At 46.3% G+C, this 18,208-nt stretch overlaps 2 protein-coding genes across 2 annotated transcripts; both read right to left on the reverse strand.

Moving 5' to 3' along the window:
- Nucleotides 1–9,825: 9,825 nt before the first annotated feature.
- On the reverse strand, nt 9,826–11,121 carry LOC146036806 (beta-1,4-galactosyltransferase galt-1-like). The gene has a single exon (XM_083160681.1). The coding sequence runs from the start codon at nt 11,119–11,121 to the stop codon at nt 9,826–9,828; it is 1,296 nt and encodes a 431-aa protein (XP_083016807.1).
- Nucleotides 11,122–16,359: 5,238 nt separating this feature from the next.
- Nucleotides 16,360–17,997, reverse strand: LOC146036807 (beta-1,4-galactosyltransferase galt-1-like). The gene has a single exon (XM_083160682.1). The coding sequence runs from the start codon at nt 17,995–17,997 to the stop codon at nt 16,702–16,704; it is 1,296 nt and encodes a 431-aa protein (XP_083016808.1). The 3' UTR covers nt 16,360–16,701.
- Nucleotides 17,998–18,208: the final 211 nt, after the last annotated feature.

The raw sequence follows: 18,208 nt of genomic DNA on the forward strand, positions 1-18,208 counted from the left end.
ACATAAAACAAATTAACAAACTTAGACAATTACTAACACCAATTGAATACTTGCAAGTTCATTGTTCCATTCCTTAGGTGTGAACATCTCCACCAAGCTTTATTCATCTTCCCCTTCTTATACCCCTTTTACACCGCCGAAAAATCCGGGTCAGCGGCGGGTCAGACCCGGATCTTCGGCAGTGTAAATCCCTAACGCCGTGTCCCTTTACACGGGACTTCTACCCAGGTCCTGACTTGGGTAGAACACGGCTTGGACCTGGGTAGAGGGCGGTGTAAATGGGAACGCCGGGTCGGATGGCCCGGCTCCCATTTAAATGAATGGGGAACGTCCAACCTGCGGACCGCAGCGTCCGCAGGTTGGACGGGTTGTCAGCCTGACACTGACAGCCGGCGCTGCTGTCTGCTATACCCTGCAGACAGCAGCGGCGGCGGGGGAGGGAGGTGAACGGATGCCTGTGTGCGGCATCCATTCACCTCCTGTGCGACGGCGGGGGGGTGAGCGCGGTGACTGGGGGCAGCCCAGCAGCTTACCTTAGTGCTGGGCTGCCCCCAGCAGCGGCGGTGATTGGCGCTTGGAGATGACATCATCCTGTCATCTCCAAGCACCGGGATGGGAGGAGGGGAGGGGTGCGGGCCGGGCTGTCCGCCCGATGTTAATTGCACTAAACGCCGGGTCGCACCCGGCTTGAACCTGGGTCTAAAAAAGCCGGGTGCAACCCGGCGTTTTGGTGTAAAAGGGGTATAACTCTCATCCTTCTCCTCTCCTCCTGATGTCTCTCCTCCTGATGTCCCTCTGCTGACTGACTTCTACCCATAAGTAGGGTGGCCAATCCCGGGATCGGGATCCGCGGGATCCCGGGATTTGGCCCCCAAAACACCGGGATTTCAATCCCGGGATTGGAGTTTCCAATCCCGGGATTTCGGGATTAGACTGCGCATGCGCAGTCTAATGCCGGGCAGCGTCTGAGCGGGTGCTCAGCAGCTGCCCGGCTTCTCCCGTCCCGGGCAGTGCGGCTCTGCGCAGCGTGACGACGTCAGAGGTCACGCTGCTCAGGCCGCACAGGCTGTCTGCCTTCCTGCCTCCATCCTGTCTGTCCCCGGATCAGAAGCAGCGGACCTGCCGGGGCACCAGCGGACCAGCCCGGGCTGTCCCCGGATCAGCCTGCCCAGCCATCCTGTCCCTGGACCAGCCCGCCCGCCCAGCAATGGACCTGCCGGGCCACCTGCAGACCAGCCCGGGGCTCCATCACCCCATCTCGCCCACCCACCCACCCGGCCGCACCACGCATCTGTAAGTAAATATGCGGGGCGGCCGAGGTGGGTTTTTAATAGTAGGGAAGCCAATCCCGGGATCCCGGGGATCCCGGGATTGGGCATTTTTCAATCCCGAATTCCGGGATTGAAAAAATGCCCCGGGATTGGCTTCCCTACCCATAAGCTCATTCCTTTTATCCCATATTTTGCCCATTCAAACTGGCCTATTCCCATTGTGCCCAGTGTGGGAGATAATTATGGGGTTGCCAGATTCCACAGTGTCATAAACCATGCCCTGCTCATTCTGCCCCAAGGTAGTGAGCATGTAGGGTATTTATGATCCCAAGATCATAAAACATAGTATTTCTTTAATCTTCAGAGACTTCCCCTTGGTTGTGTTGATGTGTCAATGATCTGTTTTGCCTAGGGTATTGGCATGGACAATTATAACCTGTTGGGAGTAGTTTGTTTTCGTGTTGTCATTGCCTCTGGCCTGCACCATAACTGGACAGTACAGTAGGTCAGCTGGCTTCTACACTTCTTAAGTTATGCAGATCTCTGATTGTGATCTGTAACTTTGCATCTAAACATCCCCCTGCACATACCAGGATCTGTTTACATATTATGTGGCCTAACAACCAGATGACCTGTTGACTTTATTCTTTATTCTACCAGGTTCTAATTATTTATTTGCTGTGAATCAGGCATACAGTAGACATATACCTACATAAAAATCCATAACCTTGCAGTAAGACACAATTGTAGATCTATATACAGACATATAAAAACACTATCCTAAATCATATAAGCATTCACCTAATACATTTATATCTATTCCTCACTATACACTATATCTATCTATCTAGACTATTCACTATGGTTAAAATCACCTTTCATCATTAATATGGAAATGCAAACAATATCTCTGATTCTAAGTTATAATTTATGCAAACAATTACCTATCTGGCAACAGTGGGCAATGTGTTCGACAAGATAACTGCGCCAGTCAGGCATTCAGATGGGAGCTGTGCTCTGATAGATTACTGCGCCAGTCAGGCATTCAGATGGGAGCTGTGCTCTAATAGATTACTGTGCCAGTCAGGCAAGCGCTTACCTGCAGATGGGAGCTGTGCTTTAATAGATTACTGCGCCAGTCAGGCAAGCACTTACCTGCAGATGGGAGCTGTGCTCTGATAGATTACTGCACCAGTCAGGCAAGCGCTTACCTGCAGATGGGAGCTGTGCTCTGCTAGATTACTGCGCCAGTCAGGCAAGTGCTTACCTGCAGATGGGAGCTGTGCTCTAATAGATTACTGCGCCAGTCAGACAAGCACTTACCTGCAGATGGGAGCTGTGCTCTAATAGATTACTGCGCCAGTCAGGCAAGCACTTACCTGCAGATGGGAGCTGTGCTCTAGTAGATTACTGTGCCAGTCAGGCAAGCACTTACCTGCAGATGGGAGCTGTGCCCTGTAAGATTACTGCGCCAGTCAGGCAAGCACTTACCTGCAGATGGGAGCTGTGCTCTAATAGATTACTGCGCCAGTCAGGCAAGCACTTACCTGCAGATGGGAGCTGTGCTCTGATAGATTACTGCACCAGTCAGGCAAGTGCTTACCTGCAGATGGGAGCTGTGCTCTAATAGATTACTGCGCCAGTCAGGCAAGCACTTACCTGCAGATGGGAGCTGTGCTCTAATAGATTACTGTGCCAGTCAGGCATGCGCTTATCTGCAGATGGGAGCTGTGCTCTGTAAGATTACTGCGCCAGTCAGGCAAGCACTTACCTGCAGATGGGAGCTGTGCTCTGATAGATTACTGCGCCAGTCAGGCAAGCACTTACCTGCAGATGGGAGCTGTGCTCTGATAGATTACTGCGCCAGTCAGGCAAGCACTTACCTGCAGATGGGAGCTGTGCTGTAATAGATTACTGCGCCAGTCAGGCAAGTGCTTACCTGCAGATAGGAGCTGTGCTGTAATAGATTACTGTGCCAGTCAGGCATGTGCTTACCTGCAGATGGGAGCTGTGCTCTAATAGATTACTGTGCCAGTCAGGCATGTGCTTACCTGCAGATAGGAGCGGTGCTCTGTAAGATTACTGCACCAGTCAGGCAAGCACTTACCTGCAGATGGGAGCTGTGCTCTAATAGATTACTGCGCCAGTCAGGCAAGTGCTTACCTGCAGATGGGAGCTGTGCTCTGTAAGATTACTGCGCCAGTCAGGCAAGCACTTACCTGCAGATGGGAGCTGTGCTCTGATAGATAACTGTGCCAGTCAGGCATGTGCTTACCTGCAGATGGGAGCTGTGCTCTGTAAGATTACTGCGCCAGTCAGGCAAGTGCTTACCTGCAGATAGGAGCTGTGCTCTAATAGATTACTGTGCCAGTCAGGCATGTGCTTACCTGCAGATAGGAGCGGTGCTCTGTAAGATTACTGCGCCAGTCAGGCAAGCACTTACCTGCAGATGGGAGCTGTACTCTGATAGATTACTGTGCCAGTCAGGCATGTGCTTACCTGCAGATGGGAGCTGTGCTCTGTAAGATTACTATGCCAGTCAGGCAAGCACTTACCTGCAGATAGGAGCGGTGCTCTGCCTTTTACACCAAGAAATAACCCAGGTCGGACCCAGGTCAGCATTGGTGTAAAAGGGGCCAACCCAGGTCCAGTAACACTGGTCTCCTACCCAGGTCCTGACCAGGGTTGAACACTGGTTGGACCTGGGTCGTGGGCGGTGTAAATGGTCCCAACCCAGGTTGGGACATCCGGGTAGTGCGAAAGGATACCAGAAGTGCTGGACGCCTTGCCACAGTGCGCTGCAGTGGCAAAAGACAGCAGCCAGGAAGGATACGGGCAGTGCACACAGAAATCATAATTGATATAATTTATATTATTATTATTTTGGAGGGGGGGGGCTGGGGGGAGCACATGGGAGATTCCGTCTGCTGCTGCAGTGGAAGGGGCTGGGGAGAGCACATGGGTGATGCTGCACTTTTATACCGCTTTGTGTGCTTGAGCACTGAATAAAACTTTTTCGACCAAACAGATTTTACAGAGTTGTCAAGAATGTCAATCATGGTACCGTCCGCCATCTGCTGGACAAACAGATGTCACTACAACCAGAAAGATGTTATCTCTGTTATCCCTGAGGACCAATAATATATCGACATATATAATGATTTATGATGACCAACGCCTACAAACGCCTACAAATGTCTACAATGTATATATCATTAAATAAGTACGCCTTGTTTGTTAAATATTAATTAGTAGATGGCTTTGCTTTTCTTAGTGTATAAAACAGAATGATTACTGGATTAAAGCCAGATATTGAATCAGATATCTCTAAGCGCTTATATTGAATAAATACACTTTACCATCGTCTGACTCAAAGAGCCTTAAATTATTCTTATCAGAGATAAAATGCATCGGGAGGTGGTGCTCAGCTAGCTACAAGAAGTACATCAGGTATGGGAGAACGGAATTGATGCATAGCTAACACCCTGCCTGAGCGGAGGGTCTCCTGTGGTTGGTAATTTTATGTAATTTGTGTGCAGTGGGTCGTTATGAAGGTTTGAGTCATAGGGTGAGGGAAGGTCACGGTAAGGTGGCAGGCTACGGTTCTGAGAACCTAGCGTTGGCGGAAGTACCTGAGGGCCAGCCAAAGTGTGGCGCCAGGAAGCGGAGGCACCCAATAAAGGGGGTGCAGATCTCCGAAGGCCTGGTGTCGGGGTGGGGGCAAGTTGGGGACCCAGGTCGGTTACCGGTTTCAGTTGTGAGAAAGGGTCCATGGCCCCCCCCACGGTCGGCTTGATTCAGTTACGTTCGAGGGCTGGTGGACCGCAGTGCTTTCTTTGCCACCTAAGTGATTAAGATTATATTGTAATCTGATTAATAAATGTGACCTTTAATTCGCCATAAACAAATGACTCTGTTTGGTTATTCCAGGAAAAAGGGGAGCAGGTGGAAAGGGAAGGGGTGGGAGGGAGGATGTTTAAGGGGGTGGGGTTTCTGAATCTCTTTAGGGGTAAAAGTATGGCGGGAGCATCAGACGCTCAGAGGTTTATGTCAGGACTTGTTTATCTATCTTGTTACAATTAGTTTCCTAGTGGTTTCCTATAAGTAGCCGTGAGAAACCTTATATAAAGTCATACTTGCCTACTTTAAGGGGGAAATATACTAAGAATGAATGGGTACGAATGCACACATTCATACCCATTCGATCTGTTATACGGTCGGGAACCCCGCATCGGATGATTTACTATCAGCCAAATGTGGCTGAGCGTCCGTATATAATACGGCATGGTCAACCATATTCAGCTTTTTACGAATGCATACACCATCGATCGAACACGGTCGTTTTCGGCCATAATGTTCTGTCATTTGCAAATTTACTGTAGAACATATTTTTGCGGTGAGTTTTGCAGCCTGTGCGGATCAGATAGATCAGTCAGTGCAGGCTTATCAGTGTAACAATAAATAAATAAAAATAACAGCATGGGGTCCCCCCCCCTCCACCTGGCTATAACCAGCCCCGCCGCATGGCATCATTTTAGCCCCGCCCCCTCCTAAAAACCCCACAAGTTCCGGTATTTGACTGGTGGGGGGAGGGCGTTCAGGGACTGATGCGGGGGCCCTTGTGTAATGAACCGGAAAGTATATTAATTCCCGTTTCCTTTCTTCTAGCAGGTAAGTGTATTAACTGTAGGAATGGCCATGTCAATGTTTCTTTCATTTATATATCAGGTATTTTATTTTACAAGTTAAAACATTAACAGGTATATGCAATAAACATTACATTTATACCGTAACAAAGATAGTTATGATTACGACGGCCACAAAACACAGAACTATAAGACAATTTATGTATAGATATTCAACACAGATATGCTGTTACCATTTTCACATGACATCAAAATGACAATATCTAAAATACTACTTTATTATTGCACAATAATATACCTGCTGCAGCTGTAAACTGTTACTTATGCCCCTTTCACACTGCACTTGTTAAATGGTATATTGCCGTTTTTTCCCCATTTCAACACGTTTAAGGCTGCAGTGGGAAAGCGCCAGAGTTGATTTACCAGTTAAAGATAACCGGTATTTCAAAACATTTAAAAAGCAGAGTCCTACACGTTTCAGAGCCGTTTTTTATGCAGTGAGAATGCCTCTGAAACGGTATTTAGTTCAAACAACAGATTACAGACCTGTGATAGGCTGTCCCCTGCATTCTGCCTTGAAACGTGTTCAGGGGATTAAACGGGTTGACTGATGTGAATGGTACTTAAACAGTATTTAAAACGGTAATCTACTGCAATGTGAAGGCTCAGAACCGTTTTAAATACCGTTTAAAAATACCGGTTCTTAAAACGTTTTGGCAGTGTGAAAGTGGTATTAGTCTCTTTCTATTAAGTACAGTAGTCCCTATAACCAAAGCATCTATTTTTGTTTTGTAGATTGGAGTCCCGCACTGAGTATCCTGGCAATGGGCTTACTGTATTTGTAATCCACAAGTGAGAGTGAATCAGGTAATAAATGCTGGCTTTCTAACAATGTAACAACACTGTAACAACACTGTATATATCCTCTCTCCACTTTGCTTCATATCCTTTGCCTAAGCGTGTCGGTCACTGTAGCATGAAGCCAACTGTATAAAGTCTTTACACCATATTGCTTATTACAGTCACTATTTCTCCATCAAATAATATTAGTTGGGGAAAACGACTTCTCTCCTTCTGATGAGGAACCAAATAAAATTCTGCCTGTTGTACAGTTATCATCTGCGGTAAATGCAGTCTCTGTGTTAACCCTGCATTAGGTTTTTAGCGTCTTTTAACCTTCCTGGGATAGTACATTTTTTAATATATACATTTGCAGTGGCGTAACTTGGGGTCCGCAGCCCTAGCATTGGTGGGGGGGTAGCACCCTTCCCGGGGGTGCAGGGTCACAGCACATAGATCTGCGACTGCCTATGCCTGCTCCAGAAGCCACGGCGCACTGCCCGGCAAAGCGTGCACTATAAATTAGAAGCATTTTCCCCCAGGCGCCAGCAGGGGGAGCTGAGAGGATAAGCTTCTCATTAGTGGCGTGCTGCACATTTTTTCTGTGCTAGGTGAGCTAGTGCTACAGATGCTGAAAATAACGTTTAGCCGCCCTGCCAGAGTTACTGTAAGTCACTGTCATATGTAGGGGGTTGTGCATGCTGCTAAGACTGATTTGGGGGTATATGCAGTTTGTCCTGATATGGAGGTATATGCAGTTATTCAGCATGTGCTGATTGAATATTGCACATTCCTAGAGAGAGGAGAAACATGGCAGCTTTTACTGATTGGAATGGGACAACATGATTTGGTACTTGTTTCCTAGCACGGCGCCCATCGCATGACATCGCATACCCTATTTAGTGGTATGCGATGCGATCTACACGTTAAATTAACAGGAGTGCTTGTACAATGAAAAATCGCATAGGATCGCATGCCATTAAATGGCATGCAATGCGATTTTTCATTGTACAAGCACCCATGCCATGAGATGTGATGGGTGCTTACAATGAGATGTAACCCCCACTTCGATGGAAATCGTAGGCGCCGTGCTAGGAAACAACTACCCATGATTTATTTATTTATTACATGTAAGAGATGGATCATACAAAGAGATAAAAGAAAATGCACATTGGATGGTTTATGGCGGATGTTTCATTTCTTACCATAATTACATGAGAGTATAACAATGGATGGAGGGAAAGAGAGGGAGGAACAAAAGTGCCGGAGATGCGGTTAAGCCGCACAGTCAGTGCTGAGGCCTATTAGCCCCGCTTTGGGAATAGGTGAACTTGGACACATCTGTGCAGTTAAGGTATAGATGATAGATAATGGGCGGTATTCAATGAGAATACCTGCGAGGTGCAGCGAATCCTTTTTAGGATTCGCTGCACATTCGCCACGTTCCGGAGCCTCGCTGGCTCCGGTATTCAACGAGTCAGGGGCTCGCTGCCCCTGACTGGCGAATATGAGCTCCTGCGGCGATTGCCACAGGGAGCCTGAGGACGGTGCCAGGCAGAGAGATGGTAGTCTCTCTGCCTGCCCCAGAACGTTTGTGGGGGGGAGGTGGGCTCCCCGGGTGCCAGGCAGCAGGGGACCAGCAGGGGACCGCGCGTATATTCACTACACCCGATGGTAACAATCGGGTGCAGTGAATATATGAATATCTAATGAGCGGCTCGGCTCCGGCACCCCCTGCTGGCTGCTGTGTAAAAAAAAAATATATATATATTTTTTAAAATTAAATATATATTCATGTGCTTACAGCACATGAATAAAAATAGCATGCCCCTCCTCAGAATAAAATTCCTGATTTTTTTGACACCAAATGTAAAAAACAAAACACTTTATTTTAAAAGTTCACATTCCACTTCACCATAAAAAGATAGCGATTGCTACTCGGTGAATCATGGCGAAAAAAACCTTCAAATGTATTCGCCATGTGGTCATTGAATAGGGTGATTCACCGTTTTAGTCAAAAATTCGCCAAACAGCACAAATTCGCCATAAAAACATGGCGAATCAGGCTCATTGAATACCGCCCAATGTCTAGGTTGACAGTGACTAGGTCAACACCGGAAAATGGTTGACATAGCTTAGGTCGACACAAGCTTATGGTCGACATAGGCAAGGTCGACATGAGTTTTTCATGATTTATTGGTGTCTATGTCATCGTATGTTGACATGGACACTGTGTATATGTGCTACGCCCCCCCGCATGGCTCGCTGTGCTCTATGCTCAAGTATGAAAAACACTTTTTGTGTGTGTGTGAAAAAGTCACAAAAATAGTGTTGAGCTTTTGGCTGTCGACTTTACCTGTGTCGACCATACGCTTATGTCAACCTGTTGGCAGTGTCGACTAAGGTATGTCGACCCATTTTAGGTGTCGACCATTAGTGGTCCACCTAGTGACTGTCGACCTAGACATTGTTTACCCACTGACTGCATACCCATCTGTACATAGATAAAATAATTTGCTCATCGTTGATGCCCACACTGAAGGGGATGCGGTCATTTGGTCTACAGTATGATGGTTGACAGTCATTAGGTCGACACCATTAGGTCGACATTGGAAAAGGTCGACATGAGTCTAGGTCAACATAGGAAAAGGTCGACATGGTTCTAGGTGGACAGGTCATTAGTTCGACAGGTCGTTAGTTCGACACGTCATTAGTTCGACACGTCACTAGTTCGACAATGTCTAGGTCTACAGTCAAAAGGTTGACATGGGGTTTTTCACTACCTAACATACATTTATACATACTTACACACATGCACACATATATTTATATGTTTTTGGGGGGGCACCAATATTTATCTTGCCTCCGGGCAATCAGGGCGAACTTACATCACTGGCTACATGTGTAGACCCCATTAGAACTTTGTATTTGCCCTCATAGAAAACCTGAGAATGTAATGCCTGAAATCCGTTTAATTAACCCCTGATATAAATATGTGACAATGTCAAATCTGGCTGATCCCAAAAGAAAAATCTGACATTAATGACCAGTTTCTTGGGTTCTTATGACTATAATTCTATTCGGCTCAGGACCTTATTAACATTTCGAATCAATGAAGCATTATATCTCCAAATAGTTGTATCTTCTATTAGAGAGGTCTTGGGTAAATTGTTCTGGCGAGGGTCTCTGCAATGGTAAAGCAGGGCTGTCTCCGCAGAGACTTTTTTATGGCCCCCAATTAATTTTGGAACTTTGTGTACACATGTTTGATAGACCTTCCTAGGATCCATAATAATTTTAGGACTGACATAGCCCAGTTTTTCAGGCTCACGAAGAACGTGCTCCAGTATATTGATTCCTGGCAAACTCTTCCAAGATGAAACATTGGGGAAGTTTCCGTTAATGGTGACAGTTTGAGGGAAAATGAAATTTTGAATGATAAAAACCCCAACTCCTGGGTGCTGTTGCTGGAGACTTTCCATTAGGCCGTCCCATGTCTGGTGTTTGATTGGCAGAATGATTTCATCAATATCATTAAGCATCACAAACTTACTCCTATACATGTTCCGATAGATGCAGTCATTGAGCGTTGTCATTTGACCGTAATACCCAATATCCTTGGCTTCAAAGCGATAGTGCCATCCTTGTGATATGCTCAAGTAACGTTGGATTGGCCATGGTACCAGTTCTATGATACCTTCTGCTACATAGTATTGCATAACTTTTTCCACCTGGGTGCTGCAGTTATTAAGGTAGAGTGTGATCCGTTGGGCACCCAGTATCCGGTACATCTCCACCGCCTGTATGAACTGTAAGACGTTACTGTAATTCCCAAACATGGTGGAAATGCAGACCGTGAAGTTGGCGGAGAACGGTTTAATTTCCTGATTTTGTATTTGGAACAGTGGTAACTGCATCATGTTCCCCGTAGGAGACGTATGGACAGATAGGTACTTGGCATAGCAACCTGGTGGCTCCATGCAGATGAGGTACGTAGTACCATAGGGAAAGTCGAACCGATAACCAAGTATGTCTATCTGAGCCTGAGATACCTCCACTGATTTAGATAATGTACAACAAAACCAGCAGTACAGCTCCTTCACCTCTGTATGGTGAATAATGCTGATGATACGGATTGTGCGGTTATTGTGTATTCGGTGTTCGAAATATGGAGCTATGATAAATGTCCGGTTGTCTTCTAGTGGTGTAATAGAATCTGTGGTTAGTCTACGATGACAGCAGGTACATGGAGGTCTTTGGTGATCCAACAGAAGGTTCAAAGGGCCCGCGAAGAATCTCAGGAGAATGGAAGCAGTCAGTAAGACAGACATATATTTCAGGTTCTTCTTTGATATCCTGGCCATTGTATCTGGACGCTAAGGATGAAAAAAACCAAGAGAACTCATGAGAAGGTCAAGTGATAAATACATAGAACATACAGAGATTCCACATATGTGTTATTCTCAGCCAGTGAGTGGCACCACATACTACTGTAACTAGTAGATATATAGTATAGTAGGAGAGTGAGACAGCAGCACATAAAAACACACAGGGTCTTCTTATCTGTGCTGGTGTGCTCTCATCCATAGCATGCTGCTGCTAGTGACTTAGGCTATGAGTTTTTGTTAGTAATGTTTCTTTACTTAGAGTATCCAGTATTGGCGTATCTATAATAGTTGCAGCCTGTGTTGTGAACATAAGCCCTGAGTCTAAGGGGCCCCACACTGCACACCCTTGACCCATTTTTTCAATACTCATCTTCCCTGCAGTTTCCTGATGGCAGCAGCATTTCTGCAGAAATCTCTGTGTAAATGGTGCAGTAGCGATTTTGTCAGAATTTTGGAAATGCTCAGCAAGGAAATCTGCAGAAAATTGTTCCCTGCACTGCTTTATTTCCTCAGAGATTTGCGCAGTCTGTAAGAGCTAAGACTGCATTGTGCTTCCAAGTGCTAACTACAGAGGAGGGTCCCATAAGGAGGAGGTTGCACATGAGCCTTTGGTTATACGCCCCTGGTATCTGGTGTCCATAATGATTTGGCTAAGGCAATGGTATGGAATGGTGGGCCTGATTCTATTCTGATTGGTCACTATCTTAATGAGGTTGGCCCTGCCAACATAAGAAAGTCTTAGGTGTTCCCTGGATGTAGCATTCACTGCCTCTGAGATGTTGGCCCTGGACAGGTCGGAGGGGTGCTTTGGAAGGCGTATTCCCAAATAGTCTATAATACCCGATTCCCATTTAACCGGGATATGTCTGCCCCCATAGGTGCTGATTCTGTGGGTGCTCAAGGGCCTGAGCACCCATGAAAATTGATGAGCACCCACGGGTCCGAGTCCTGCTGCTGGGCCGCCATATTAACTTGGTAATTTGCGGCTGCAGCACTCGCATCGCCGGACCCGCCACCTGGCAAATAGTATGCCAGGATGGCGGGAAGAGTGTATTCCATCCGCGGAGTAATATGCGGACTGGGGCCACACAGCATGTGCATGCTCTCGGTGTACTTTGCGGCTGAGTAGGGCGTTCTGTGCGACTGAGTAGCATTTATGTACCTGCACTGTGGGGGCATTTATGTATTTGGCACTGTGGGGGGCATTTATGTAATTGGCACTGTGGGAGCATTTATGTAATTGGCATTGTGGGGGCATTTACCGTATGTACTTGGCACTATGGGGGCATTTATGTATTTGGCCGTAATGTGCAAAAAGGAGGACTCTGCTGCTGTAATGTGTAAAAAGGGGAACTCTGCTGCCGTAATTTGAATATTGGAGGCAACTGTGCTGCGTAATATAAATTGGTATTCTTTTGAGGCCGTACCCCTTCCCCATGAAGCTACTCCCCTATATTTTTTGCTTGAGCACCCACCAGCAAAAACATAAATCGGCACCTACTGTATGTCTGCCCCAATTTGGTATTAACACATGAGGGTGCAGCAATAGTCCTGAAGATTTGGATAAATTAACTGTGTAGCCCGATATCTCCCCAAAGTCATTGAGTCTGCCCAAGATTTGTTCCAGTGCCTGCTCTGGGTTTCCAATGTATAAAAGTAAGTCGTCCGCAAATGCCGACAATTTTAACTCCGACCATTATGCTCTCAAAGGATTTCCAAGATTGTAAAATCTGAAATAAGGGATCAATACATATATTAAACAACAGAGGGGAGAGAGGGCAACCTTGGCGGGTGCCTCTGAACATCTGAATTTGCTCCCCTCTCTGTCCGTTTATTAATAATGTTGTTGAAGGCATGGAATAAAAATATTCAATTACATCTACATTTACAGGAGTCATCAAAGTTTCTCTTCTCCAAAACTGCGAAGAGGTAAGGCCAGGCAACGGAATCGAAAGCTTTATTTGTGTCTAAGCTCAATAACATTCCCCTAGGGTGCGTCTTTTGAGCCTCTGCCACTACAGCTGCTATAGCCAGTCGTATGGCTTTTACTGAATGGCGACCTCTGACAAATCCAGTTTGATGAGACATGAGCAAAGCTGGTGCCAGTGACTGTCATATATTAGCTATGATTTTGGTGAGCATTTTAAAATCAATGTTCAATAGAGAAATCGGTCTATACGATTCCGCCAGCTGGGGGTCTTTGCCTGGTTTGGGGATCAGAGAAGTATACGCCTCAGTGAAAGATGGAAAGAGGGGCCTGTCTTTCAGTATAGTATTATACATTTCCAACAATGTTGGGGTGACCTCTGTCTCCAACATCCTAAAATATACTCCAGAGAACCCATCCGGGCCAGGAGCCTTGTGGGAATGTAAATCATTTATGACAGAATTAAGGGCCTTATGCTAGTTCCCTCTTTCTGACAAAATCCTTCTTAGATGGACAAAACCATATGCACTGCAGGTGGGGCAGATGTTACTTGTGCAGAGAGAGTTAGATTTGGGTGGGGTTTTACTTCAGAGTGAGATCTGTGTTGCAGTGTAAAAATAAAGCAGCCAGTATTTACCCTGCACAGAAACAAAATAACTCTCCCAAATCTAATTCTCTCTGCACGTTTTACATCTGCCCCCCTGCAGTGCACATGGTTTTGTCCATCTAAGAAGGATTTTGTCAGAAAGAGTGAACTAGAATAAGGCCCTAAGTTCTTCGCCGGTTATTTCCGTCATAAGGCTATTCCTTTGTTCCTGACTTAGGGGAGGCAGGTTAGCAGAGTTTAGGAGAGATTCCTGTTTGGCCCCCTGTACCGGGAAGTCCTTATAAAGGGATCTGTAATATTCCTCAAAGTATGATAATATTTCTTTAGTAGTAAAATAAGTCTTATAGGTGGTAGGGTCTTTAATAGAAGTGATAAAAGAATATTTTCTGTAGGGTTTAGACATAAGGGCCAATAATTTCCCCCCGACTTATTACCCCATTTCTAGTATTTTTGTTTTGAAAAATCTAATTTAAGCCGGGCCTGCGCTGTTAGAAAAGGTTCTAGTCGTTTTTTATTATTCAAGTAAACTTCTAAATTAGTTTGTGTTTGAGTGGACTGGTGCAACCTGAAAGATTGCGACACCGAGAGGTGCAATTCTCAGTGCGAAAGTTAAGGTTGCGGGGGATTGGGGGGGTTTGAATGGGAGGCGGGGTGCTACGCCGCTGCTCCATGTAGACGCATAACTCAGCCAATCAGGGCTGAGCTATGCATCTCCATGGAGACGCATCGCCCATTCACGCTCTTAGCCTCTGTCACGCTGGGACATATATATATATATACACACACACACACACACACACACACATAAAATGTATTAGAAATATTTATTGAATGTATTGATGTTCTATATAATACATTTTTGATTAGTTTATTGATTACTATGAATGACTCAAAAGAAAACGCACATTGGATGGTTTATGGGGGGATGTTTCATAGAGTATAATAATGGGTGGAGGGAAAGAGAGGGAGAAACGGAAGTGCCGGAGAATGGGTTAATCCATGCAGTAATAGTAATGGGGGGGCCCGGACTGAGGGTCAATTCGGGCCCCGTGATTCCTAGTGAGGGCCCTGACTACAGCAGGGATGCTGACCCTCCCGGAATTCCTGGGAGTCTCCCGAAAATCGGGTCCCCCACCTGGCCCCCCGGTAGGGTGGGTAACCCTCCCGGAATCTGGGGGACCCCCTGAGACCCCCGAATCGCAGCATGTAAATGCCGAAATCCAGGGGTCTCAGAGGAGGGGGCGGAGCTAAAATGGCACAATCGTGTCATTTTAGCCCCGCCCCCTCCATGGAGATAAGTAATTTCGGTACTTGTGTAGTTTCACGGCGCCAGCATGGCGCCGTGCTACTTCCGGGTTCTACGCTCGCCACAAACTATGTTAAAAAAAGTAACTTAACTCCATGCCAACATGGATAGTTCATACCCCCACTATCCATGTTGGCATGGAGTTGATTTTAAATAGCGTGGCGAGCGTAGCAAGCCACCGAGCCCGCAGCGCGGGCGAGCGAAGCGTGGGCGAGTGAAGCGAGCCCCGCAAGGGGACTCAGACGCACGGTGCCATGCTGGCGCCGTGAAACTACACAAGTACCGTTATTTCACCTATTTCCCGTAATGGGGGTGGGGCTTAATGACGTCACAGTCAAGCCCCGCCCCCGATCGGATAAGGAAATTCTCTTCTCCGGGCTTCTCCCGGAGAGGAGCATTTAAAAGTCGGCAACCCTGGACTACGGCTGTGCACCAGCTAGGTCATTTGGAAAACATGGACCGTTGGTAGATCTCGAGGACTGATTTGGCCAGCCCTGACCTAGACTGACTTTTATTACCAAAAGTGAGAGATCATTCAATGGTCAGTGTTACCTAGTCTGAATCAGGCCTAAAGCACCATCCAATCATGTGCTAGCTGCCAGGTTTCAAAAATGACATGAGCAGGTTGGTTTGTAGTTTATCTCTGTCTAATTTATCTCTCTACAAGGCATATGGAGCCTACACCAAATCTGGCCATTTTCTGATGCCCCTACATCGCTATGTCTGTAGGGGCCATAGTGATGTGTGGCCCGCATGTTTCTTGCCCGGCAATTCATATTCAGCATGCTGGATAAATCTATAATTGCCAGGTGTCAGGGCCAGTGTTCTCACCGGAGGTCGCTCAGCACACAGCGCTGTGCAGCGCTGTGTGCTGAGCATTCTAGTATCGCTCAGAATGCTCATCTACACAGATTGGCCCTTATTAGGTTCATTCGCAGCGGCCGTTCGTTCGCACGGGGACCGATGTTTTGGGTATGTGCATGCACAGCAGCATTTCTGTGCACGTGTATACACTGTGTGCCTGCGAACTTGGCTAAAGTCTGTTCCCCGGGTGCACGTTCCCAGCCGTGCGAATGTGGGGACTGAGAAGGGCATGGGGTGCAGGGCTGGACCATTAGCATATGTGAATGCCCAGCATTCCCATGAAAACACTGGGCATACACATGCTAATGCCTCCGTGACACACGTGCATGAGGCGGACAGCTGACATAACCAGGTGTCAGTTGCCCACCCAAATCCCTGGAATTCTACACGCATGTGTAATGGTGCTCTGGACCACCCTTACATATTGTGTGCCTTCACCATCATTCGATGGTCGGCGGCCATCGAAAGATGGGGGAGGTTCCCTCTGGCATGCAAATGGATGTTCATGTTAAACATCCATTCGCAAGCCTTGCGAATGAATCCCGCTTGCGAATGGGTGGCGCCGGCTAACCATTCGCAAGGCTGGGGTTAGGGTGACTTGCAAGGATGCAAATTCACATCCGACCTAGTCAACCAGAATAAGGGCCATTGTTACATGTGTATACCCCATTAGTAGATAGACCCCTTAATGGCCACAATCAGAACTTTGTATTTGCCCTCATAGAAAACCTGAGAATGTAATGCCTGAAATCCGTTTAATTAATCCCTATATAAAAAAGGTGACAATGCCAAATCTGGCTGATCCCAAAAGAAAAATCTGACTTTAATGACCAGTTTCTTGGGTTCTTATGACTATAAATCTACTTGGCTCAGGACCTTATTAACATTTCGAATCAACGAAGCATTATATCTCCAAAGAGTTGTATCTTCTATTAGAGATGTCTTGGGTAAATTTTTCTGTCGAGGGTCTCTGCAATGGTAAAGCAGGGCTGTCTCCGCAGAGACTTTTTTATGGTCCCCAATTAATATTGGAACTTTGTGTACACACGTTTGATAGACCTTCCTAGGATCCATAATAATTTTAGGACTGACATAGCCCAGTTTTTCAGGCTCATGAAGAACGTGCTCCAGTATATTGATTCCTGGCAAACTCTTCCAAGATGAAACATTGGGGAAGTTTCCGTTAATGGTGACAGTTCGAGGGAAAATGAAATTTTGAATGATAAAAACCCCAACTCCTGGGTGCTGTTGCTGGAGACTTTCCATTAGGCCGTCCCATGTCTGGTGTTTGATTGGCAGAATGATTTCATCAATATCATTAAGCATCACAAACTTACTCCTATACATGTTTCGATAGATGCAGTCATTAAGCGTTGTCATTTGACCGTAATACCCAATATCCTTGGCTTCAAAGCGATAGTGCCATCCTTGTGATATGCTCAAGTAACGTTGGATTGGCCATGGTACCAGTTCTATGATACCTTCTGCTACATAGTATTGCACAACTTTTTCCACCTGGGTACTGCAGTTATTAAGGTAGAGTGTGATCCGTTGGGCACCCAGTATCCGGTACATCTCCACCGCCTGTATGAACTGTAAGACGTTACTGTAATTCCCAAACATGGTGGAAATGCAGACCGTGAAGTTGGCGGAGAACGGTTTAATTTCCTGATTTTGGATTTGGAACAGGGGTAACTGCATCATGTTCCCCGTAGGAGACGTATGGACAGATAGGTACTTGGCATAGCAACCTGGTGGCTCCATGCAGATGAGGTACGTAGTACCATAGGGAAAGTCGAACCGATAACCAAGTATGTCTATCTGAGCCTGAGATACCTCCACTGATTTAGATAATGTACAACAAAACCAGCAGTACAGCTCCTTCACCTCTGTATGGTGAATAATGCTGATGATACGGACTGTGCGGTTATTGTGTATTCGGTGTTCGAAATATGGAGCTATGATAAATGTCCGGTTGTCTTCTAGTGGTGTAATAGAATCTGTGGTTATTCTACGATGACAGCAGGTACATGGAGGTCTCTGGTGATCCAACAGAAGGTTCAAAGGGCCTGCGAAGAATCTCAGGAGAAAGGAAGCCATCAGTAAGACAGACATATATTTCAGGTTCTTCTTTGATATCCTGCCCATTGTATCTGGAAGCTAAGGATGAAAAAAACCAAGAGAACTCATGAGAAGGTCAAGTGATAAATACATAGAACATACAGAGATTCCACATATGTGTTATTCTCAGCCAGTCAGTGGCGCCACATACTACTGTAACTAGTAGATATATAGTAGCTCCGGAGGGCCAGTAGTGTGCTCTCCATCAATGGTTGCCATCATTGGCGAGTTGGATCCT

This window comes from Crinia signifera, chromosome 9 (genome assembly GCF_055691185.1).
Source record: "Crinia signifera chromosome 9, ASM5569118v1, whole genome shotgun sequence".
Taxonomy (NCBI): domain Eukaryota; kingdom Metazoa; phylum Chordata; class Amphibia; order Anura; family Myobatrachidae; genus Crinia; species Crinia signifera.